This window comes from Artibeus jamaicensis, unplaced genomic scaffold (genome assembly GCF_021234435.1).
Source record: "Artibeus jamaicensis isolate MK-2021 breed Jamaican fruit bat unplaced genomic scaffold, CSHL_Jam_final contig_525, whole genome shotgun sequence".
NCBI lineage: Eukaryota > Metazoa > Chordata > Mammalia > Chiroptera > Phyllostomidae > Artibeus > Artibeus jamaicensis.
Genome location: NW_026521874.1, coordinates 8,671,409 through 8,694,669, shown reverse-complemented (window position 1 = coordinate 8,694,669; position 23,261 = coordinate 8,671,409). Strand labels below are relative to the sequence as shown.

The 23,261-nt window shown below is 54.9% G+C and overlaps 1 protein-coding gene across 10 annotated transcripts in view; it reads left to right on the top strand.

Moving 5' to 3' along the window:
• The first annotated feature begins 374 nt into the window (after positions 1-374).
• TESC (tescalcin) overlaps positions 375-23,261 on the top strand; it is a 50,678-nt gene continuing 27,791 nt past the window's right edge. For all 10 annotated transcript variants that reach the window (XM_037156109.2, XM_053669727.1, XM_053669725.1 and 7 more), the window contains exons 1-2: positions 375-567; positions 18,150-18,219. In XM_037156109.2, coding sequence (XP_037012004.1) covers positions 510-567; positions 18,150-18,219 — 128 coding nt within the window. In that variant the 5' untranslated portion in view covers positions 375-509. The remainder of the gene's footprint in view (positions 568-18,149; positions 18,220-23,261) is intronic.

Here is a 23,261-nt window from a genome sequence, read left to right as displayed (position 1 = left end):
CTCACCACAGAGCTAATTAATGCTCTCTGTCCTCCTTCGCTGTCCCAGGGGAGTTTTCTTCTTGCGATCTGGGAGGGTGTGTGGTGGAACGGGGTGGGGGTGGGGGGTAGGCAAGGAAACCTCCCGGGATCCGCCTCTCCTCTCCACGCCCCAACTCTGCTCCCACCTGCCTCTTTCCAGAGCCTGCAGAGGTGCAGAAGGGGCGAGACACGACCCGCCAAGCTGCAGCTGTAGCCACTGAAGAACCTCGGAGGTGGGCTCCTTGGACCTCGCTCCCGGCCATTCCGGCCCTGGGGCGGGGCGCTCCCCACTCCCCGCAGTGCGCGAAGTCGGCGCGCGCTAGGACCGCGCCGCCCCGCCGCCTGCCGCTATAAGAGGCCGCGCTGCCGCCCCACGCGGAACCCGAGGCTCAGACCGGTCGGCGTCCTGACTCGAGTTGAACCCGAGGCCGAACCGGCCGCTGCGCAGTCGACGCCAACCGAGGGACGCGCGCCCCCGCAGCGGGCACCATGGGAGCTGCCCACTCCGCGTCCGAGGAGGTGCGGGAGCTCGTGGGCAAGACCGGCTGTGAGTATCTCGCGGGGGACGGGCTCGGGGACACTGGCCGGGACCGTCAGAAGGTTCGCACGGGGAACCCCGGCCCGCCGCCGCCCTCCCGGCTTCGCGCCGCCTGCTGCGTGACCTTGGGCGGCCGGCCCTCTCCGCCTCAGTCTCCCCCGCGTTCCAGTGGGCTCCCGCCGGCCACTTTGCAGGCTGCGGCGAGGAGCCCCGCGGCGATGCTGAGTAAGTGCCGCGGCCACTGACCCTGTCGGGTGCCCTCGACGTTAGCGGGGAACCTCGGCACCTGAGGACCGCGGACCCGGGAGGGAGCGGGGTCCAGTGCCCACCCCCAGCAACTCAGGGCGGGCGCCGAGGCGGGGAGAGCGAGCGCCGGGCTGGTGCGCGCCCTGCACCTGAAAGTCGTTTGCATTCAGGATGCGCAGGGGGCGGAAAGTTTTGAAGTCGCGGCAGCTGGGTGGGAGCCAGGCTCTGAGGCTGTGTCCTCCCGTCTGTGAAATGGGCTCAGGTGGGCGCAGCTCCCCGGGCAGCTGGGAAGCCGAAGCGAGGCAGCGCCCGCAGAGCAGGAGCCCCGCGACCTTCCTCGAGCCCGTTGGGACTCCCGGGCCCCGCAGAGGCGAGATGCACCGGGAGGCGGGACCGCGGGCTGAGGTGACCCCAGGAACCTGGGGTGGGGAAGCACCTGTCTGTCTGCCCAGGTCCAGCCCGGCTGGAAACTTGACCGCGGGCCTTGACCTGGGGGGCGGGGTGCCGCCGGCTGTGAAGAGGAGTGTGGACTGTAGACCAGCGGGGCCGGGGAGCAGGCACGTTGGCTTTGAGGTGGACAGATGGCGTGAGACCTGCGGGCACCACTTCCTTCCTTGCTGTGTGACCTGGGACGAGTCGCTGTCCCTCTCGGAGGCTTGGTTTCCTTCTCTTTGGAGTGGGGTTTCCGCTAGTACCTACCTGGTCGGTGCTCAGGAGTCGGGAGCTGCAGATGTAATGATGTCTATGGAGGAGGAGCCGGTGCCGGCACCTGCTCTGAGTTAGTGCCCATGGCCAGCATCCGTCGTCAGTCCCCAGAGGAAACCAGCCGTGTGTGCGCCTGGGCTGAACGGTGACTCTCCCTGACCCCCAATCTGAGCACCTCTTTCCAGGATAATTGGATGGAAATTACAGAAACCCCTTAACAGCTGGACTGTGTGTGTGGGCGTGCATACACACGCCCACACTTGTCTGTACATCTTCCTGTGTACAAATATAGAACTGTCAGCAACCAGAGGGGAAAAGGGTGTGAAGTAATACATCATACGGGACTCTTTTTAAAAAGGGAGGGAGACTAAGTATGTATTTGTAATTGTTTTATCTGCATCAAGGACTCTGGAAGGCAGTGAGAATAAGGAATATTTATGGGGGGGTTGTGTCGGAAGGATGAAGGGGGAGTGACCTTTTCACTGTAAACTTTTTTATATTTTCATTTCGAACCACATTGTGCCTATTTTACTTCTTCAAAATGTCTCATAAAGTCCAGTTCAACCCCCAGGCGAACGGAGGGTAGGACCCCCTCTCCCGGACTTCCTTGGGTTTCCCCTGTTTTCATTTCTTCTTGCTGTCACTCACCGCCTTGTATCTGGACTGGTGGAGGTGGGGGCGCTCTGTAGCTGGGAACCCCCCACCCCCCAGAAGGGTAGGCTGGCTACGGGCCCCCATTTCTGAGGCAGCCCCCACAGCAGGCAGGCAGGCAGTGTGGGGGAAATTCTGGCTGGTTGTGGGTTTGACAGGTGAAGGAGCTGCAGAGCATGCTGGGAAGCTTGTCAGTTTCCTGGGTCCCCAGTCTGTGGGGGGAGGGGGTGACAGATGCTGAGTGTTCCTGCTCTGTAGCTTTCCTGGATGTGGCTTCTGGCCAGGCCGGGGTGCAGGTTTCATGCCCCAAAGGGAGGAAGGGAGCCGAAGGGGGTCAGGGGAGGGGTGCTGGGGGAGGGTGAATGCCTGCAGTTTTCTGAACTGTGAGGAGAGAGAAAGGTCTCCCTTGTCCTCTAAGATGGGCTGGCACAGTCTGGGCACTGGCACCTGTTGGGCGAGTACATACGGACCAGGGAGAGGCTGGTGTTCCTGAGGGGAGACACGGGGTAATCACATCAGCTCCTGTAAAGGAGACAATGTGGAGGTGTGGGAGTCGGGGGAGGGGCAGGGTCACGTTCTTTGAGGAGGTGGTAGTGGAACAGAAACCCAAATGAGGAGGGGCCAGCCCTTCCATCAGTGGAAGCCACGTGTCAGGCAGAGGGCACCCCAACAGCAAAGGTACTGTGGCAGGAATGAGCTGAGGTCACGGCCACAGTCAGGGCTCGGTTCGTGGCAAGAGCCCAATGGTGGCTTCAGGCGAATGCTTGGTGTTGCTCGCCATGCTGTGAACACATGGGCACAGCCCGGTCACTCTGAGCCACAGCTAAAATTAAATCTTAAGTCTCACTTCTTTCTGGCTGTGTGACCTTAAGCGAGTCACTCTGCCTCTCTGGGCCTTGGGGCTGCATCTGGATCCTGGGCTGTCCCGCAGGATCGGCCCCAGCCCTTCCTGAGAACTCCATCTGGAAACCGAGAGAAGGGCGAGCGTAGGGTGCCGATGGAGTCCCTGGGCGTGAAGCTCTGTGCTGCGCACTCGGCGTGCACGCTGCGGAGTCCTCCTAATAATCTTCAAGGGAAGGTGGCGATATGCTGTTCTAGAGATGAGGAGACCGAGGCCCAGAGGGGTAAAGCAACCTACCTGCAGTCCCACAGCTCCTAAGTGCAGGAGTAGAGGAAGGGGTCACAGGGTCCCCAAGCCACTGTCCTGCCACCACTCTGTTCTCATTGCAACTTCTAGGAACCCAAAAGGGGTAGGAAAAGCCTGTCCGTACATTTTTCTCACCTCTGGGCCTTTGCACAAGCTGTTGCCTCGGCCACAGTGTGACGGCACTGTGCCAAATTACTGTGCAGGATTCGGTGTTTACATTCGGGGACCCCCCCACCCTGGGCGGAGGTTGCAGACGTCTCCCCTTCCCTCTGTCTCTTCACAAAGCTCACTCTGTCTACATCATTTGGGGCTCAACGGAGCTGTCGTCCCCTCCCAGAAAGCCATCCCTGGCTGCTGCCTCTCCAACTGACCTTTGTGGGGTACACGCCCATCCTCAGGGTCCCGCAGCCGCAGGGGGATCCCAGGCCATTCCCTCCCAGGCCAGCACATATGACAACCTGCTGTAGTTAGTCACCTGCTGCCCCCTTGAATCTTGGAGCTTTCTCACCTTTGTAATACAGCGCGTGGTCCTTGCTGAGATCACAAGGGGTTCACATTAAAGGGGTGACCACCCTTGGGACTTGGTAAACCCAGGAGTATTGCCCGGGAGCCTCTGTCCAGGAGAAAACCTAGTCCCTCGCCCCCGCCCCCACCAGCTGGCCTTGGCCTCGCGGGGCCCTCCCCAGCCCCCGACCCCAGCCTTTCTCGTTCCCTCCTCGAGATGCATCATGTTGGCTTCCACGCTGCACGAGCTCCATCAGATACAGTGCTGAGCACTAGCTCGCCCACACAGGGCATCGTCGGGGCTGCACGCCCACTCCCCTTGCCGGGTGGAGTCTCTTGGATTGGTTGAAAACAGAAACAAGCATTCCCAGCCATCACTGCTGAGCCAAGACAGCTGATGACTTAGATTTCTGAAACGCATTGGCAACTTTAGCGCCGGCCTATCTGATCCAGCCTGCATGCATCCCGAGGTGCCAGATGGTCCCTGGACAGGAAGAAAGGCTCCTTAGGAATCACTCACCCGAGCCCGGCCCCTTTTACCACCTTGAGCTGGCCTGGAGGTAGCCCCACTTCCTGTCCCCACCCGGTCCCCCCATCTGTGCCTGCTCCTGAACTTGGAAAGGAAATAATAGAGGAGGATTCTGGGAAAGGTGAAGGGTCTGTTTTTTCCTTCAGGCTCCAAAACAGCTCCACAGGCAAGTCTCTGAAGAAGCTGCCAGAAGGAAGGAAAAAAAAAACAAAAAACAATCTTCCAGATTTTGAGTGCAGACTGGGTACTGGTAACAGCTAATGTTTACCCAGTGATAGTCGTTAGCCAAGTGCTGGACTGAGCCATGGGGCTTATCCCTGTTCACCCACGGAGTCTCCCAGGAACACTGGGAGCCCATTTTATGGATGAGGAAATCAAGTCTTGGGAGATGCTGTGACTTGCCACAGGCTTCTGAGTAGAGTCAGGGTTCTGTTCCTGGTCCAAGCCCTAGACCCTGACACTGGAGGAGGGACCGGATATGGGGGTGCAGTTTCCACTGGATTCTCGCCGCTGGGCAATCCTCCTGGGTTAGAAAGTCGCCCTGTGGCCCCGGACCGTGGCCTCGCCCCGCTCACCACGTGCCACATTCCCGCTGTGCTCTGGGCACTGGACACCCTGGTGGATCGGGTGCCCCCCCAGCCCTCCAGATGCTCAGGACTCGGGTGGGGGGGCGGGGAAGGACTGGCTGACCAGGCCACTGTGCTGTCCCTGTCATTGCCAAGGCACGTGAGGCTGAAAGGCTAAAACACCCACCCGGATCCCTTTCCATTTCTTCTGGAGTGGACAGTGGCTTGTAACTGGGGGTTCTGGGGGCATCTCTGAACCCCATGAAGAAGGCTGCAGGAGTGAGTTGTGTGGCTCGGGGGGGCGTGGCCCCGCAGCCTCGGCAGCTTCTCAAAAACAGTGAGGATGTATTCCGTCACATATAAAGCATAACCTCAGTAAGAAAATAATAATAAAAGTGCTTAAAGTTTTTTTAGAAAAATGAGAAACCATGGCTCCCTGCAGGGAGGGACAATCACGTCTGTGAGGCCCGAGGAAGACCAGTCCCCGCAGGCTGAGCTCTGGGGGAAGGTGGGGGACAGGGAGGAGGGCACAGGTCTGCCGTCCCGGGGACAGTGGTCCAGACCTCAGGAGGGAGGCCCTCTCCTCGTTGGTGAGGTGGGGGTGTCCGCACCTCCCTGCCCATTTTCCCGAGAGGGGAAATGTGCGGGCTGGTTTGGGAAGCTTTTGCAAGGACTGGGTAGTAAGCGAATTCCACTCCTGGGCCCCGTACCTCACCCCCACCTTAGCAATGGCCACGGAGCCCCTCCTGCAGGCCGAGGGTCCTGGCGTTTGCCCTGTGTGGTCTTCCTGAGTTGCCTGGTCCGGGCAGGCAGCAGCCCTCTCAACCATTTCCAGCCTGTTGGAGACACGGCATTGGTTAGGTGGTCCCTTTGGCCAGCTGCCAATGAGACGACTGCTGTTTTTCCTGGGGCACTTCATCCTCAGGAGCCCAAGGAGGGCGGGACTGTCCTTGTTGCCAGTTTATAGGTGAGGAAACTGAGGCTCGGGCGCATGAAGTGACTGCTCAAGGTCGCTTCGATGCCGAGTTGTGGCGCTCAGACTCAGAACCGGGCCTTGGAGGGGTTGCCTCCTTTTCAAATTCAAGAGAAACTGCCTCTCCCACGTGGCGTGAACCCCAGCTGCCTCTCCCACATGACATAAGCCCCACGTGCTGCAGGAGAATGTGTTTTCTCAGCGTGGGAGCGGTCGGCCGTCCGTTCCAAAACTTCCCAGATCCACAGACAAGTAGTAATCAGGTCCCTCGTGCATCCTCTCTTCTTGCCTCTCCCACCCCCACAGGATATTTTGTGAGTTAATGGTCCCCAGAAAGCCGCACAAATGTAATCAGTGCTCAGAGGCAGAGAGAACGCCTCGGGGGTGCACATGACGCTTTTGACCTGAAGCCAGGGCAGTGAGGCTTTCCTGCTCCAAGTGCCCACTGCTCTGGGAAGGGAAGGCAAGGCCCCCTTCCGCCCGTGCCGGTGGCCCTGAGCAAGGTGACAGGGAGGAGCCTGGCACCCCAGTCTTGCCAGCCAGCCTGTCTCCTGCTCTACCTTTATTATTAATTCATAAAGCCAGAAGGTTGACTTCTGCCGGTGGCAGCCACTTAAGTGCTAGAACAAAAGGCCCTTTCTTGTCCCAGCGTTGTGACCTTTGGGGACTGGCAGGTTGTCAGAAGTGGGTCTTCCGTTCTGGGAAATGAGAGGGAGCGGTCAGATCTCCAGGCCGAAGCACCTCCTGGAGAGAGGGCAGGCGGCCGGGTGGGAGACCCCGCACTGTGGCTGGTCTTAGGCGTCGATGGGAAGCCAGGGCCGCTGCCACCAGTGACTCCCCTGTGCCCCGAGGTTGGAAGGGTGTTTCCTCCTGACACCTGCACCCATGGCTTAATGATTAAAGGACCCTGAGCGAGTGCCCAGCACTCTCAGGCCTCGCCTACCTGGTAGGTCTCAGGAGTGCTTTTTTCTTCTCACGTGCATCCCAGAGACCTCAGCCAGAGTCGCACATGGGTACACATTCGCCTCCTACCACCTTGGCCTTGACCAGCAGATAGATATGGGTTTGATTCACGGTGCTGCTCTTCCCTAACATCTAGGCAAGTAACTTTTGCCTCCGAGTCTCAGTTTCCTCGTCTGTAAAATGGGCCTGTGTCACAGGGCTATTGTTACGATGGAGTGAGTAATGCTCTTGACATCTGGTAAGTGTTCCAAGGTGGCTGGCAGGCACTAACTGTTTCTCTGAGAAACTCTTCAGAAACCAGCTATATTGCTCCCCTTTGAGGGCATTCTATAACTTTCTTCAGTAATTTATTCCATTTCTGGCATGTCTGCCATCTTTGATGGGCCCGAAATCAGTCATTATCTTGCCCTCGTCCTGTTGATCAGGGACCTTGATGTGCTTTCACGTGCAGCGCTCTCCAGTGCATTTTCTTTATTTCTAAAACGTGTGTATTGGTTTTATTGTCTTGTGCAGACCTTGTTAATTATTGCCACTCTTCTGTTATATAGGTTTAGTTTTCTTATATAATCTATCTTTCCATAGATTTTTCTCTTCTATTTATTCTTTTAAAGATTTTATTTATTTTTAGATAGAGGGGAAAGGGAGGGAGAAAAAGAAGCAGAGAAACATCAATGTGTGGTTGCCTCTCGTGCACCCCCTACTGAGGACCTGGCCTGCAACCTAGGCATGTGCTCTGACTGGGAATTGAACCAGTGACCCTTTGGTTTGTAGGCAGGCGCTCAGTCCACTGAGCCACACCAGCCAGGGCTCCATAGACTTTTCAATGAGTCTGTGCATTGTCCGTTTTGTCTGAAAATGCCTCCCCCCCCCCATACATAGACAAATGATTGTTTGGCTGGGTATAAAATTCAAGGTTGTTGCGTGTTTTCTTTTAGCACTTTGTTCTCTTGTTGAGTCGCCAGCTCTGTTGTCTAATTGATGTTTCTTTGTAGACATCTGTGTTCTTTTGTGTTTTAGGTTTTTATTGTTTACTACACCGTGTCTTTGGTGTGGCTTTGTTTTGTATATGCTGCCTGGGAATGTTTTATGTTGTTTCAGTCTCAAGACAACTTGTGCCTTCCATCATGAAAATAGTATTCTTCTCCTTTCTCTTGTTGTTCTTCGAAGATTCTTGTAAGACATATGTAAGATTGTGTCATTCTGTGCTAAATGCCTCTTTACCTTTATTTCATTGTTTCTTTGTGTTGCCCTGTGTTGCATTCTGGGTCATTTCCTTATCTCTGCCTTCCAGTTCACTAATTCTCTCTTCAGCTATTACAACCTTGCTGCCTGAACCTGACTGTTAAGTTTTCTGATTCCAGTGACTTTTTAAAAACATTGTATACGTCCTGTATGCTTTTCAAATTCTCTACTTCGGTCATGGAATACTGCTCTTTCTTTTTCTCTTTCTTTCTTTTTTTTTTTTTTTTTTTTTTTTTTGTAATAACATAAAGCTTACTGCACACCTCTTTTGTCTCACTGCTCGGGAGGAGGGACAGTCTCTCAGTCAAGTCACTTTGCTCTGTCCCAGCTCTCCCTGCAGTCTGGAGAATTGGAGGTTTCCGCCTGTGTAGAAAAACCAAAAAAAACCCCAAAAACCCAGAGATTCAAAACAAAACTGAGGTGCACAATGCCTGAGATGAAAATATCGGGTTGGCCAAAAGGTCACTTAGTTTTTTTCTGTACGACGAGTTGTCTTTAACGTCATTAGAAATGATTTTGTTAGATCGTGTTGGGACAGCTGTCCTATCAGCGTGCATTAAAAAAAAAAACCACATGAGTGTGTGAATTATGATGCAACCATTTTAAAATTGAAGGTGGCAGAAAACAGGCAATGTTTTCAGTTTATGCTTTATCTCAAGAGAGGTAAAAACACAACTGAAACACAAAAAAATATTTGCGCCGTGTGGGGCGAAGGTGCCGCCTGTCACTGACTGAACGATTCAGAAGTGGTTTGTGAAGTCTCTTGGTACAATGGACATTCTGTCCAGCTAGGCCTTTGCTGCAGGGCCGTGTTACACTTTGGAAGGTATTTAGCAGCACCCCCGGCCTCTCCCCACTAGAAGCCAAGAGCGAGAGATAGCCAACATACTCAGAATATCCAAATCAGTCAAGTTATCAGTGAAAATGAAAAATATGTCTTTGATTTCATGGGAAAAACGAAACGGACCTTTTGGCCAACCCAGTAAATGCCGACACCATGCTGGTGTGGGCCCGGGGCAACTCATGCCGGGGATTCCTTGGCGTTTGAACTTACAAAGTCAGTTGAAGTTCGCATGACGAGGGTTTGAAGGCGCTGGATCAAAGCCAGCAATTAGCCTAGTTGCTGCGTCTGCTTTAGAGAACAGGATTCGGTTTGAGAACTCCCTTCTCGAGGCCAAGTGCACCCAAGTGCATCTTCGGTCTATTTTAGAATGCTGGCAGCAAGGCGTGGTCCATGACGTGTACCCACTGGGCACATGGCTTCCCAGGGGGAGGCAGGTGAAGGAGAGGAGCTGGGCAGCCGGCGCTGTGAGGCGTCTTGTGTGCCGGGCCTGTGAGGGCGGGTCCCTTCCCCACGGGTCCCTTCCCTGCTGAGGAGGCCCAGAATGAGTCACTGCTTTGGCTGTAGCCCCAGGCGGCAGGCAACAAGCTGCCTCTTCCCTCCGCGGAGCCTGCAGCCAGATGAAGAGCCTCTCAGGTGCCAGGGGAATTATTGCTTTAGGACAGAATCACCACTCTCCGGCCACCTCCAGTGTCTCCCGCTCCTCTCGCCAGGTCCAGTGCCAGGCGTACACGTGAATTTTTTAAATGGGGTGAAATTCCCCTCACATAAAATGTACCACCTTAGCCAGACCGGTGCAAACAGCACCAGTATTTCCAGGACATCTTCTTCCCCCCAAAAGAAACTTCATGCCCAATGGCAGTCACCCTGCTCCTCACAGCCTCTGGCAACTGCTGATCCACTCTCTGTCTCAGCGGATGTGCTTGTCCTGGCCGCTTCAGCTTTGGTGACTGGTTTCTTTCTCTTAGATGCATGCTTTCCAGGTCCATCCATGTGGCATGTGTCATTACTGAATGTCTTGTGTGTGTGGTGGGATCGGTACATTACGTGGAGGACCATTCACCAGTTGACAGACAGGTGGGTGTTGAATGGTAGAGCCTCGTGCCATGTGCTTTTGGTGGATTTTCATCACGTGAGCAGCTCCGTGAAGGTGGCGCTGTTATCTTTGCCTCACGGAGCGGGAGTGGGTGGCCCCAGGCAGGCAGGTGCGTAGGACAGGAAGCTGGGACACTCACGCAGCTCTTGGCAGCAGCGTGAGCTCACCTGAGTCTGCCTGCCTCACCTCTGTGCTCGGGACCTCCCCCTGTTCCCCGGGTGGAATCCTGGCCAGTCCATCAGGACACTTGCAGCAGGAGAGTGTCAGGGGCCTCGAAAGCCACCAAGACTCTCCCAGTGATGCCACTTGGTGTCCCAGGGCCCGCATTCAGGCCTGGTGCCTCTGGGGGGGTGGGCAGGGTGATCCCTGGGGGCCGCCGGAGAGAGCAGGGGCCTGCTCTCAACTGTCCTTGCTCCTTCCAACTGTGTCTTGAGCGTTCTCCCAACCCCACCCCCACCCCTGCCCCTGCACCTGGACGGCTGAACCTGCCCGTGTCTCCCATGGGGTCCTCAGCCCCAGCATCTGCACCCACCCTCCATCCTATCACCAGGCACATGGGATCTTGTTCCCGGCCTTATCGTCCTCCATAAGGTCAGGGTGAAGGCTGAATGCTATGGCCAGAACTGTGGGACCACCCCTGCCCAACCCCCTGCTCCCCGTTCCTTGGCTGCCTTCCACCCCTGCTGAAGAATTGGGGCTCCCTGAGCTCTCTCCATTCTGCCTGTGCCAGGGAAGACCCCCAGCTTCCCAGCCCCCAGCCCAGCTCCCAGCAGGCATCACCTCCCACCCCACCCCATCCCACAGCCTGGAAGCCCCACTCCCACCTGGGTGCTCCTTGGCAAGCTGACTCTCTGCACTCATTATCCTGGGTCCCAGCCAGGTGACCTGTGTCTTCACGTCTGCACCCCAGCATCTAGCAGGTGTGTGGCAAACCAGAGACGCTCAGTTAACGTCTCTAAATGAATGGTGAGGGTCAAGTGGACACAGGTTGGCTGTGCAGGAGTCCATGAGGTCCCCCAAACCCCTGAGAGCCAGCATGGTTTCTAGAAGGAGCAAGTGACGTTTTAGGTGGCCCTCACCACCAGACTTTAGGCACTGGGCCTAGGGCTCAAGCAGCCCTGACCACCCTGGCTCCCCTCCCCCAGAGCCGGGGGCGGAGCCTGGACCTCCCATAAGAGGCCAGGCCCATTTCTCCGCCCCCAGTCTCCTCCTGCCTCCTCCCCGAGGGGGGTCTCTGACCCCTGTTCTCTGCCACTCTCCTCAACCACCCCTGCCCCCGTGACCCCTTGCGCAGAATAGAAGGCTGCAAGCCTTGCAGGTGTGGCCGGGGCCAGACCGAAACCCCACGCCCATTAGCCACTCCTCACTCCTCCCCACCCCAGCGCCTGGTGACCACTGACCTACTCTGTTTTTTAATACCACAAATATTTTATTTAAAAAAATTCTTATTCTTTATATTTATTGGTTTTGGAGAGCAAGGAAGGGGAGGAGAGATTGAGAGATACATACATTCCTGACCGGCCATTGAACATGCAACCTAGCTACATGCCCTGACTAGCAATTGAACCCACAACCTTTTGGCATATGGTACGATGCTCTAAACATCCGAGCCAGCTGGCCAGGGCCCTGATCTGCTTTCTGCAGCTATAGATCTGTGTGTTCTGCTGGCTTTGCGCCTGGCTTCTTTTCCCCTTGGCGCAGTGTGCTCAGGGTTCCCCACATTGTGGCACGTGTCAGTATTTCATCCCATTATAGGAACAAAGAATATTCCATTGTATGGATGGGCCCCATTTTGTGGGTCCATTCACGGACATCCGGACTGGTTCTCCCGTTTGGCTGCTGTGAACGTTTGTTTGTATAGGTTAGTTTCTGCACGGATGCGTATTTTCATTTCTCTTGGGTACGTACTTAGGAGGGGAATTACTGGACTGTGCGGGGAATCTGTGTTGAATTCACTGAGAAGCCCCCGAGCTGTTCCCCCGGCGGCTGCACCGTGTCCCACCGCCTTCCACTCCCACCCGCTGGTGGGTTCCGGTCTCTTCACATCCTCACCCGCACTTACTCTCCAGGCTCGTTTTCCTTGCGCTCATCAAGGTTAAAAATATGAGTCATTTTAAATACGATCACACACGTAATCCCTCTTAGTCATGGGCAAGTTAAAGGACAGATAAGCAAAAATAAGGGGTGAGGAGAGAAATGCCCTACAACTGTATCATTTGGAAACAATTTACCATTATGTCATAAATCGATATGAGCTTGTATATCCATGAGAACTTTCATATAAGCGAGATCTTGTAGCCTGTTAATGGTCCACGTAGGGATGTGATATGAACATAGCCCTGTGTCCCTCGATATTTAGAAAAAACATTTTTTAAGGCTGCGTAGTACTCCATCTTCAGGGGGCTCTAGGGTTCATTGAATGGGTGTCCTGGGGTCAGCATCACTTTCCTCCTTTCCTGGTGCAGACAGCGAGCGGTACCCTTACCTGTTTTTCCTCGAGCCCTCTTCTCGGCTCCTCAGGGTTCATTACTAGGAGCTGTGTTTCAGTCCAAAGCATGGAGACTGGCCGTCTCCATAGCAAGCGAAGCGAGCAGTGGAATCATTCTCAGTGTTCCAGGACCTGTGTAAGGAATGTCATTCCCACTTTTCTAGGAGCCGCGTTAAAAACGTGAAATTAATTTTAATTGTATGTTTAATCCACTCCAAGATAGTATTTCAACATACATGATCAATATCAGAATCACTGAGACAGTTTACGTTGGTTTGTAACAAGGCTTTGGAAGCCGGTGTTTTATACTCTGGCACATCTCTGCGGGGACTGGCCACCTTTTAGGGGGCAATGGCCACAAGTGGCTGGTGGCTTCCTGTAGGGCAGTTCAGGTACATGACTTGTGTTAATGTTTGGGAGACAGAGTGATAAGTCACCCCCCCACACACACAAACACGTCAGAGATTGGGCCGATGAAACCCCCACCAGCCTCCTGGACGGGCAAGCACTTCCCTCGGGTTGAAATCTGAAACCCGGATCAGGAGCTGGAGAGGCAGACACACTGAAGCAGCAGTGTCCCATGGCAACTGTGACCTCATGGGGACCTGGAAAAAGGGCTGAGTGAGGAGCAGGGAAACTGGAAAAGTTTCCTTCCCAGGAACCCTCGAGGGGACAACAGACAGGGCCTTTCACGGTCCTGGGGGTGTGACTCGGGCATATCGCATATCGGGTTCGATGCACCAGGCCCTGTGGGGGTCCAGGGTCAGCCCAGGAGCTGAGAGTGCAGGGCGCTCAGAGCCGGGAGGTTGTCAGCTGCAAGTGTGTGTGTGCACGCACTCTGGGGGTGCCGTTGGCTGGAAGCTGTGTGTTACAGAAACCTGGCCTGTGGTGGTTTCTAGTGTGCACGGCTCCCCCCACCTGTACGACCCGGGGCGAGTCTCGGTGTCCCCATCTCTAGGGCGGGGCTCTCACTACACCTACGCAGTAGGACTGACCAGAGGGTCACGTGAGTCAAGGCTCACCACGGGCGCAGCTGACCCAGTAAGTGGTTCGTTGGCATTGCCTGTTGTGGTGCCGTGAGTATGCATGTAATTCATGGTTCCAATGGCTTTATTGACCTGTAACACCCACACCACGTGTTACCCAGCGACAGTGTGCTCGGTCCTTTTTAATGTAATCACAGGGTAGTGTGACCGTCACCACAGTCTAATCTTAGAACATTTCACACACACCACGTGCACCCCCTTAGAAACTGGTGCCTCTGAGCAGTGACCCTGCTCCTCCTCCCCCCGCCCACCCCCCGTCTGCTTCCTGTCTCCCATTTGCTTCTCACGGCATTTTATATGAATGGAATCATGCAGTGTGTGGCCTGTGAGACTGGCCTCTTTCATTCTGCCTGATGGTTTCCAGGTAATTCAGCTTTAAGAGAGGCTGTTCGGGGGCACCTGTTTGGCTGTAATTTCTGATCGGATTCCTCAGGTTAGAACTGGGTCCCGTTTAACCAGCCACTCTAATCCCATCACCCAAAGGGGGGCAGGGCAGGGCAGGTGTCAGTAAAAATAAAGTAAAATAAAAAAGAAAAGATATAAGTAAAAATAAAATAAATAATAAGATATAATAAAAATGAAATAAAACCAAACCACACATATTGTGCCAGACAAATTGAGTCCAAATCCTGACTCTGTCTCTTTCAAGTTCAGTGATTGTGAGCAAGTTACACATCCACCCTGAGACTCAGTTTTGCTCTTCTGAAAATGGGGACACTCTGTCCATCACAGGGTCCTGGAAAGGAGTAGAGAAACACGTGTGCCTGGGACGTGGTCTGCAGCCAGCAGATGGATGGTTCATCAGTAACAACATTTTAAAGATCTGTTGGCTCTTCGATATGGGACCATATCGTGTGCTTAAAATATTCACTACAGGACTAATAAATATAGGTTGTGCAAAAGAAAGAATTGGAAAAACAGGTGAATTAAAGCAAAACAAAGTCTTTAATCCCAATATGAAGAGAAAATCGCTACTATTACTTTGCAGAAAGGAGTCTAGATTTCCTCTCAATACTTGTGTATATTCGTGTTTACAGTTTCCCAACATGCTGCTCTGAGACCTTACGTGTGGAACACATTTCCACATTGACGCTGCAGCTGTGCATATTTTTAAATAAACTCTCTGATTGCAGTTGGTACTATTACTTTATGTGTGTCTCAGGTGTGCAGCATAGCGGTGGTCAGGCACTGATGTCAGCTGTACTGGATGAAGTGACCGCCTTGTCTGGTCCCACACAGAGTCGCTCCCACAGCAGTGACTGTCGCCGGGTTAGGGAAGTTTCCCGTCGTCATTCTTCACACAGACTCTCCCTTCCCCCACCCCTCCCCTTCCACCTCCCCTTTGTGGCGCCCCTGTGACGTGGATGTTGTAGCGCGTGATGTTGTCCCAAGTGCTTAAGCTGTCCTCATTCTTGAAAATTCTTTGTTCTTTTTTTGCTCTTGCAATGGGCTGTTTGTCCCTCCCTTGTCTTCCAAATCGCCGACTCCGTGTTCTGCTTCACGTCGTCTGGTGTCAGCTCTCTCTGACGCACCTTCCTTATGCTACTCGTTGTTTCCGACTGGTTAGTGTTCTGTGGCTTCTGGTTCTTCACCGATGTTCTCGCTGACTTTACCTTTTTGCCCCGTAAGTTGGTCTCCTATCCTGTGAGCAGTGTTTCGAACTCTGTACCTAGTGGATCACTTGTCTCCGTGTCGTTTACGTTTGTCTGCTTTTTGCTCTGTTTTTTCATTTGAGACTTTTTTTCCCCCTCACTTGGCTGATTCTCTGTTTGTTTCTGTGTGTCGGGGGGTCTGCTCCGGCTCCCAGGAGTGGCAGGGTGGCCTTAAATAGCAGGTGTCCCGTGAGGCCCAGCGGTGCTCTCCCTGTTCACGTGAGCTGGTGCCCCAGGCTCGTCCCCTGTGGGTGGGTTTTGTGTGCCTGTCTGTTGTTATGGAGCCCTGGTTGCTGCTGGCTCATCAGTGGGAGGGACCGACTGTCAGGCCGACTGGCTGTGAGGATTGGCTGTGACTCTGAGGACAAGCCGTTGTATGGGGACTGACCCTGCAAAGCCGGAGCCACTTTGCTGGGGCTCTGGTGCCAGCCATGTCCACCTTCCGTGTGTCATTTGTGGGGCCGTCAGGGTGGCATTCTGGTGTGGCCTGAAGCCAGCGGGTTGGTCCCGGTGTCAGCACAGTGGTTGGCCTTGACCGTGCGTAGCTGTTTGAGTGATGCATGATGGGGGCTTCTGGGTACTGGGAACATTCAAATTCTTGGTCCAGGTGCCCCAAACGTGTTCCCAGAAAACTTGTGAATCAGGACACGTATGAGGGATGCACTTTGGTCTGCATACATGTCGCATAGCAATGAAAAGCGTACTCGAAAAGCTCAGTAATTCTGCTCAGCAGGAGTTTATCCTGAAAGAGATCAATGCAACAGGCACCAAAAGATGGATACAGAAATGTGTTCACCTTCACATTCATCCTACAAGCTTAAAAACCGGACTCAACCTAAGCAGGTTGCTCAGCCAGTGTGCAGCATGTACTGCCAACTTGATAAAGGGTGCCGCCTTGAAAAGGGACAGGTCTGCCTCTGGTCGGAGGTGGCAGAGTGGGTAGACTCTGTGCTCGCCCAGCACGACCACATCAGAACGACAGCTAATAGGGCAGCCGCCCCGAGAACCACTTGGACCGGCCGGAGAGGGACCCTGTACCTGCGGACACGCAGGAGGAGCCACGTGGAGCCTGGTACGGGGCACAGGGACGTGAAGTAGGCTGGTCCCACACCCCCGTGCGGCCGTGGAGAATTGGGAGGGCTATCTCAGTGGTGGGGGTCCACACCCGGCCCCCCGGCCCAGGCCCAAGGGAAGAAGAGTGTCCATAACACCTGGCCATGAAAACCAGCGGGGGCTGAGTGCAGAGGGCTGCTGGGGTCCCGGGCATTTTGCTTGAGGGGCTCGATCCCTGTCGGACACGTGCTCTGAGTTCCAGTGCTGGGTGCAGTTCGAGCACCAGGGACACATAGCGGGGCGAGGGGGTGGGTGCGGGTGCAAATAGGGGCTGAATCAACCCGACTCGGCCTGGGGGGGGGCTGCAGGGGCAGCTGTTGGGGGCTCTCTCCCAGGAGGGACGCACAGGCAGGAGCCATTGTTCCTTTGTTGGGCCGCACCCCCCAGGGCAGGCTCTGGCAGACGCCATACCTGAGTCTCCACTGACCTGGCTAACACCCTCCACCGCCACCCCCACCCACCCCCATGATTCCCTGAGACCCAGCTCCACCCAGTCCAAGCCCTTGGCCCCAGCTGCTTGGAGCAGCTTTTCCTCACCGGCAGCGCCCCCTTGGCTCATGCTGTGGACTTTCCTAAAAGCTCTCAAAGGTCCACAAACCCCAAACAAGCAGTGGCTGGCCTCAACATGCCCTGTACCTCTTGCTGAGAGGCCCCACGTCTGGCACAAGTGGTGACTAGTCACATCTTGCTCTGCAACTTCCATCGGGTGGCCCAAGTCTGACGTGAGCTGTCGCCAGTGTTGGCTTAGAGCGCAGCTCCCGCTAAGAGGCCCCGAGCCCGGCACCAGGGCAGCCGGCCTCAGTGCACATCAAGGTGCTCACCCAAGGGTCCCAAGCCCGGCACTGGTGACAGCCTGCCCTCGTGCGCAGCAGAGCTTCCCCCAAGCGCCACCAAGCAGCACAAGTGGCGACCAACGTGAGGTGACTTTCCGGCACTCACCAGGTGGCCCCACGCTGAGCACAGACGGCAGCTGGTGCTGCTGTGAGATTCTCACAGGGGTCTCCCAGGCAACTTCCAGCGCCGGCCCGAACCACTTCCCCACTCCCTACTCCTCTCTTTTAAAAATCTTTTTTTTAATTTTACAATTACAGTTGACGTTCCATATTGTATTGGTTTCAGGTGTACAGCGGAGTAGTCAGACATTTACATAACTTATAAAATGACCTCCTCGATACGACCAGTACCCCCCTGACCCCGCACACAGTCATTGAAATAGTCTTGACCATATTCCCTGGGCTGGATTTGCATCCCCGTGACTGTTTTTACTCCTGGGAGTTCATAGTTAACCCTTTACCTTTTTCACTCAGCCACTGCCCCCCACCCCTTCCTATCTGTTCCCTGTACCTGCTAGTCTGCTTCTGTTTTGTTTTTTTAGATTCCACATCTAAGTGAGACCCTGTGGTATTTGTCTTTGGCTGGTGTATTTCTCTTGGTAGGTGACTACACAAAGCACCTTTCTCAGCGAGGAGAGACCTGCCTGCAGGGGTGGGAGGGGACAGGACCTCGTAGGAGACGGGGAAGGAGACAGTGACCTGGGTCACCACTGTCCTGTCCCAGGAGCAGCTGCTGTCAGGAATCACTGTATTTTTGCCAAGGGGGTCAGACCTCGTGCCCCCGGAGCTGCACCGCCAGGCGGAAGGGGAGCCCTTTGCTGACACACTCATCTGCTGCTGGGCTTTGCACTGGGGGGCAGGGGGTGGCCTGAGAGTGGAGGGAAGAGGAGGGAGGAGGGAGGAGGCAGGAGAATGGCCCCGGCCTCCCTCTGGCCACTGCACGTCCAGTGGTCAGCAGTGTCTCTCACCCTCATTTTCTTTCCTCTTACTTTGCAGTCTCATCAGACCAGATAGAGCAGCTCCACCGGAGGTTTAAGCAGCTGAGCGGAGACCAGCCCACCATTCGGTAAGGCCGGCAGCAGGGTTGGCGCGTTGGGCAGGGCCCTGGCTCTCGGGGAATTTCTCTTTCCATTCCTCTTTTCCCCGGAGTGTTGGGGGACTCAGGGAGGGCCCCGGGGGTGCCTGCTTCCTGTAGTTGTTTTCATTCATCTGGTCCCTTCTAGAGAAGACGCTCTCCACTGGGAGGGAAAGAGACCCACCTGGTTTTTCGGAATCAGAAAAGTATAACACGAGTGAAGGGGAGGGGAGGAGCCAGCCGCCCGGACCTTCCCCTGACTCCCTCCGGACGTGCTCCTGGACTCTCGTGCTTGGGCTCCCACACCCACCGAGGGCCTGGGAAATGTCAGGATCCTGCCCACTGTGGGGAGCAGCCCAGGGTGGGGGCTCAGGGGTCCCCACGAGGCCCCATCTCTTGCCCCTGCTTCCCCCAGGTGGTTAGTTCTAACCTTGGTCAAGGTGGTGGGCGGCAGCCCTCGATCTCTGTCAAGGAAAATCATCCCACATCGCGGTTGTAGCACTGATCTTTTCAAAGCTCCGTGTGTTCCATTTGTTACGAGGACCAATAAATATGTTGCAATGTGTCATCTTCTAGGACAGTGAGTTTAGTCTTCGATGGCGGTTGAGTTCTTAGGGGTGAGGCCAATGGTCTGACCCAGTCAACCAGCTGATCTGGTCCGTGAGGAAGCTTTGAGGTGAACCACAGCCACCGGAGTTTCCAGTGAGCTGTGAGTGCTGTTCTTTCCGAAACTCTCCAACAGGCCACATTTCCTAAAGTAAACACTCAGGGTTAATTAGAGTGCTGGAACTTTTAGGACACGCCTTCTAATAATCCAGGAAAACTTCCTCCTTTTTAGTGCTTGGGCTTAAATTTCACTAAGCTTTGTGGGAACTGATATGAAAATAGCTTAAGTTCTCTAGTTTTGTTAATCCAGTGAGCTATATTCTCAAAGCACCCATCCCCCTGGGCTGAGACTTCGGTGGTCTCAAAGATCCCATGGTCTCAGTTTGATTGTATCCAAGGCGGATTTAAAGACAGTCAGGATTTACACCTTTAATCCTATGTTTTATTCAGTAAACTCAGTGAAAAGAGAGCCTAGAGCCCAGCCAAAGGTCACCTGTTTCTCATTGGCTCTGGTGGGGTCACATGACTGAGTCTGAGCCAATTACCATGGCTTGGGCCAGAAATGCAAATTGTTTTTTCTCGGAGCTGTGAAGGGGCGGGACTGGGTCATCAGCCAAGGGCAGGGCCCGTGGACAGAGATTGGGGAGCAGGGGGAGCAGTGAAGTGGTTTCCCGGGGCAAGGAGAGCCTCCAGTGGCCATGGGCTGAAGGGTGGGCGCAGGGTAGGAATGTCTCTGCTGGGCACCTTGAGGTCTAACGAAAGGCAACACTTTTTGCAACCTAGCTGAATGGAAGTGCCAAGGCCTCCTTCATTCCTTCAGAAGTTCATGGGCATGTTGTTGTGCCAGCAGTCTGTGCAGCTCTCTGTGGGAGTGGGTCTGAATCTGCTGTGTAGTGAGCGTGCTCCTTGGGATCTGGGTTGAGTGTTAAGGATGAGCAGACGCATGCGGGACGGTGCTGCTCTGACCTGAGTGTGTTGGCATCAGTCGGGGGGTCTGTCGTCGTTCCGCCAGTTCGTGAGGTCGTGAGGGCCCACCTTCAGAGGCCCATGCAGAGGTCATCTGTGGCTGGGTGGGAGTGGAGGGGGGAACACAGACCCTGCCGGGCCATTGGCAGCCCCTCCCACTTTCAGTGTCCAGCGGCTGAGTCCTGACTGTGCCGCCCAGTGGCCTCCCGGGCCTTTGCAAAGACTTACCGGACCCTTACATTCTGCACCAGTTTGTTCCAATGTGTGCGACTGCCGAGCCCCAGGAACTTGCTGAAATGCAGGTGTGACTTCAGCAGGTCTGGGGTGGGGCCTGAGACTCTGCATTTCCCACAAGCACGCCTGCCACGGGCCCCCACTGGGCTGAGTCACAAGGCCTGGGATGCAGTCAGCAGATTGTAAGGGACTTTCTAGTCCTTATACTCACTGGCTTGTTTCTCACTTCTGTGCTCATTCATTCATTCATGCACTCTCTCAAGTGACTTCTGAGGACCTGGGTCTCCCTGCTGTGCTGTCTGGGACTCTCTGCCCTTAGTGTCCTGGGGTGAGGAGGAGTGTGGTTGTCACCATTGCAGCCCCTGCTCCATGACTCTCTGGAAGGCGAGTGTCAGTTGCCCTGGTGACAGCCCTGCCAGCCTGCAGGAAGGGGGTGGGCTGACCACAGCGTCTTATGCAAACAGGCCTGCAGGAAGGGACTCCTCCCAGGCCCCCCCCAACTCCTTTGCCTGATCCTAACCTGCCGCCTCCCCCGCCTGGAGGAAGGACATGGGGTGGCTGTTCGGTTTCCTGGGCTTTCCTGTCTTGTCTTCCCAGGGCAGAAAAATGTGCCAACACTGTCCCCACTTGCCAAGGGTCTCCTGGGGACCTCAGTCTGGGCCTTCAGTCTCCCTGACCCCTGGGCACGTCCAGGGCCTTGGGCTGTGCTGGGGTTTTGGAGCAGGGACAGAAGACATGACTTTGGTGAAAGTGGACCAGGCTGGGACATTCCGCCCCATTAGAAAGTTCCCCCGGTGTGGCCCCCCAGCACCCCCGCCTGTGAGGCTTGTGGGAAGCAGGTCCTTGCACCCTCCCACGGGGGGGTATTTGAAAACCTGGAGGGCAAAAGTTTCCTTAAAAGTGAGCATTCAAAGCTGCAGACTTTGTACATACACAAGTAAGATTTGCAGGTTGCACTTAAAGGCTTAACAAAAAATGAGGTTTGGGGATTTGTGACTTAAATTAAAATGAATATGGCTTTAAAAAAAGTCAAACCAGGGAAAACTGCCCAAAGTTGATTTTAATTCAAACCTACTGTTTCCTACCTGTGTCCAGTGGGGTAACTTTCTAAAAATAACCTAAGGGGGAAGCAGTTTACCCTGAGGCAGGTAAAGCCGGTGCATCAGGGTCCCAGTCTGGGTTCCTTTCACAGCCTAGCATCTAATTTTTAAAAATCTCATAATGGTGCATTTTTAATTTCTTTAAGAGCCCGCCCCTCCCCCCACCCCCCCGCACCGCAAATCTGAATGCACCCTGACCACAAAACACTCACTTCCGGGGCCTCCTGGCAGAATGCTGAGTAGGCAGAGGTCATCTGACATCTGCACTGAGCACCTGCTTTGCGGAAACTTCTGTCCTGTCCTGAAAAGCCCGCCTTCTGGCTAGGAAGACACCCCCTGACTGACCCTTGAACAGACATTCATTGTGGACAATGAAGAACATGCAGTCACAGCCTCTTGCACCTTTTCTTTCTTTTAGTCGGGCCCTTTAACTGGCGACTGTCTTCAACAGCAACTTTTTACTTCCTGATGGCGCTCCGGCTGGCTCACCCACACCCAGAAATAGGCGCGGCGGAATCCTCCAACCGTGGCGATGGAGGACAGGAGGGGGCCTGATTAGATAGAGCCGTGTGACAAAAATATTTTTAGATTTGCTAAGCCACTGAACGTGGAGTGATCGCTGGGATGGAGGCAACCAGAGGCGTGGGGAAGGAGAAGGACGTGGCGGTGTTCTGGTAGAAGGGAGCCAGCAGAAGTCATCCCTGCCTCTAAGGCCTGTTTTGCGTTCCTCGGCCCCGCTCAGCTGGCTTTACTGAGCGAGAGGCTCGCCCAGGGCGAACCCCATAAATGGGAACCCGAGCTGCTGTTACCTGGGTGCTAATAATGTGTGTGCCGGACACAGGGCTGAATGCCCACTGGCGTGGTCTCAGGGTCTCAGGAACCCTGAAAGTTCCCATCATCTCCCCATGTTCCAGATTGAGAAGCTGAGGCCGGCCCTGACTGGAGTGGTTCAGTGGGTTTGTGGGTGTCGTTCCCACAAACTGAGAAGTCGCCAGTTCAATTCCCGGTCAGGGCACATGCCTGGGTTGCAGGCCAGGTTCCCAGTAGGGGCGTGTGAGAGGCAACCACACACTGATGTTTCACTCTCTTTCTCCCTCCCTTCTTCTGTCTCTAAAAAGTGAATAAATAAAATCTTAGAAAGGAAGCGAAGGGAGGGAGGGAGGGAGGGAGGGAGGGAGGAAGGAAGGAAGGAAGGAAGGAAGGAAGGAAGGAGGGAAGGAGGGAAGGAGGGAAGGAGGGAAGGAGGGAAGGAGGGAAGGAGGGAAGGAGGGAAGGAGGGAAGGAGGGAAGGACTGAGGCCAGAGAGGTTAAGGTCTCCCAGCAGAGCTGGCTGACAGACAGAAGAACCGGAGCTCCGATCCACTGTGATCACATCACTTTTCTCCAAATGAAGAAGTCACTTGCTGAGTCACTTTGTTTTTCACCTGTCAAGCAGCCAAAAATTTACTGTTTTCTTGGAATCACAGCAGTGAAAGGGTCGAGCCTGTTTCCCAGTCCGTAGTTGATGTACCCCGAGGGTTCCCAAGCCTCCTCCTGAAGCCTCAGCCAGGATGATGCCCATTTATTTGCAGAGAAAACCCACGGCCACTTGTGAAGCTGCCCAGGACGCAGCAGACAGCCAGGTGCTCACAGCCGCTCGGGGCCGGCAGGAGGGCGGGTGTGGGCTGGAGCCGCCAGTCAGTGCGGTGTGACAGGTGCCCAGGTGTCCCTGAGCAGGAAGACACTTTCTAAATGGCCATAGATTTATTGGTGGGAACGTGCATACACTTTATTTATTTATTTTTTTTACAGAGGTTCTTTTCCCAGGATTCATTCTGATGCAGTTCTTGCTCCCAGAACAGGCACTGTGGGCCTTCCATGGCTGGTCTAGCTCTGAGGGTGCTGTGGCAGGTGAAAGTGGGGCTCCCTCCGCCCCTGTGGGGGCTCCGGTTAGGGGTGCGGGGCTGTCGGTGGCCCAGGGCAGTGAGTCCCGCAGAGCCCAGTCCATTCTACTTCGTGATAAAGGAAGGCGGCCCACCTGGCAGGGAGGGTGGTCGTGAAGGAGCCTCGGAGGTGGTGTGCAGGGTGGGGCTGAGAGCAGGGTGGGGACCGAATGGAGCTCTAGGCAGAGGGGACCTCAAGTTCAAA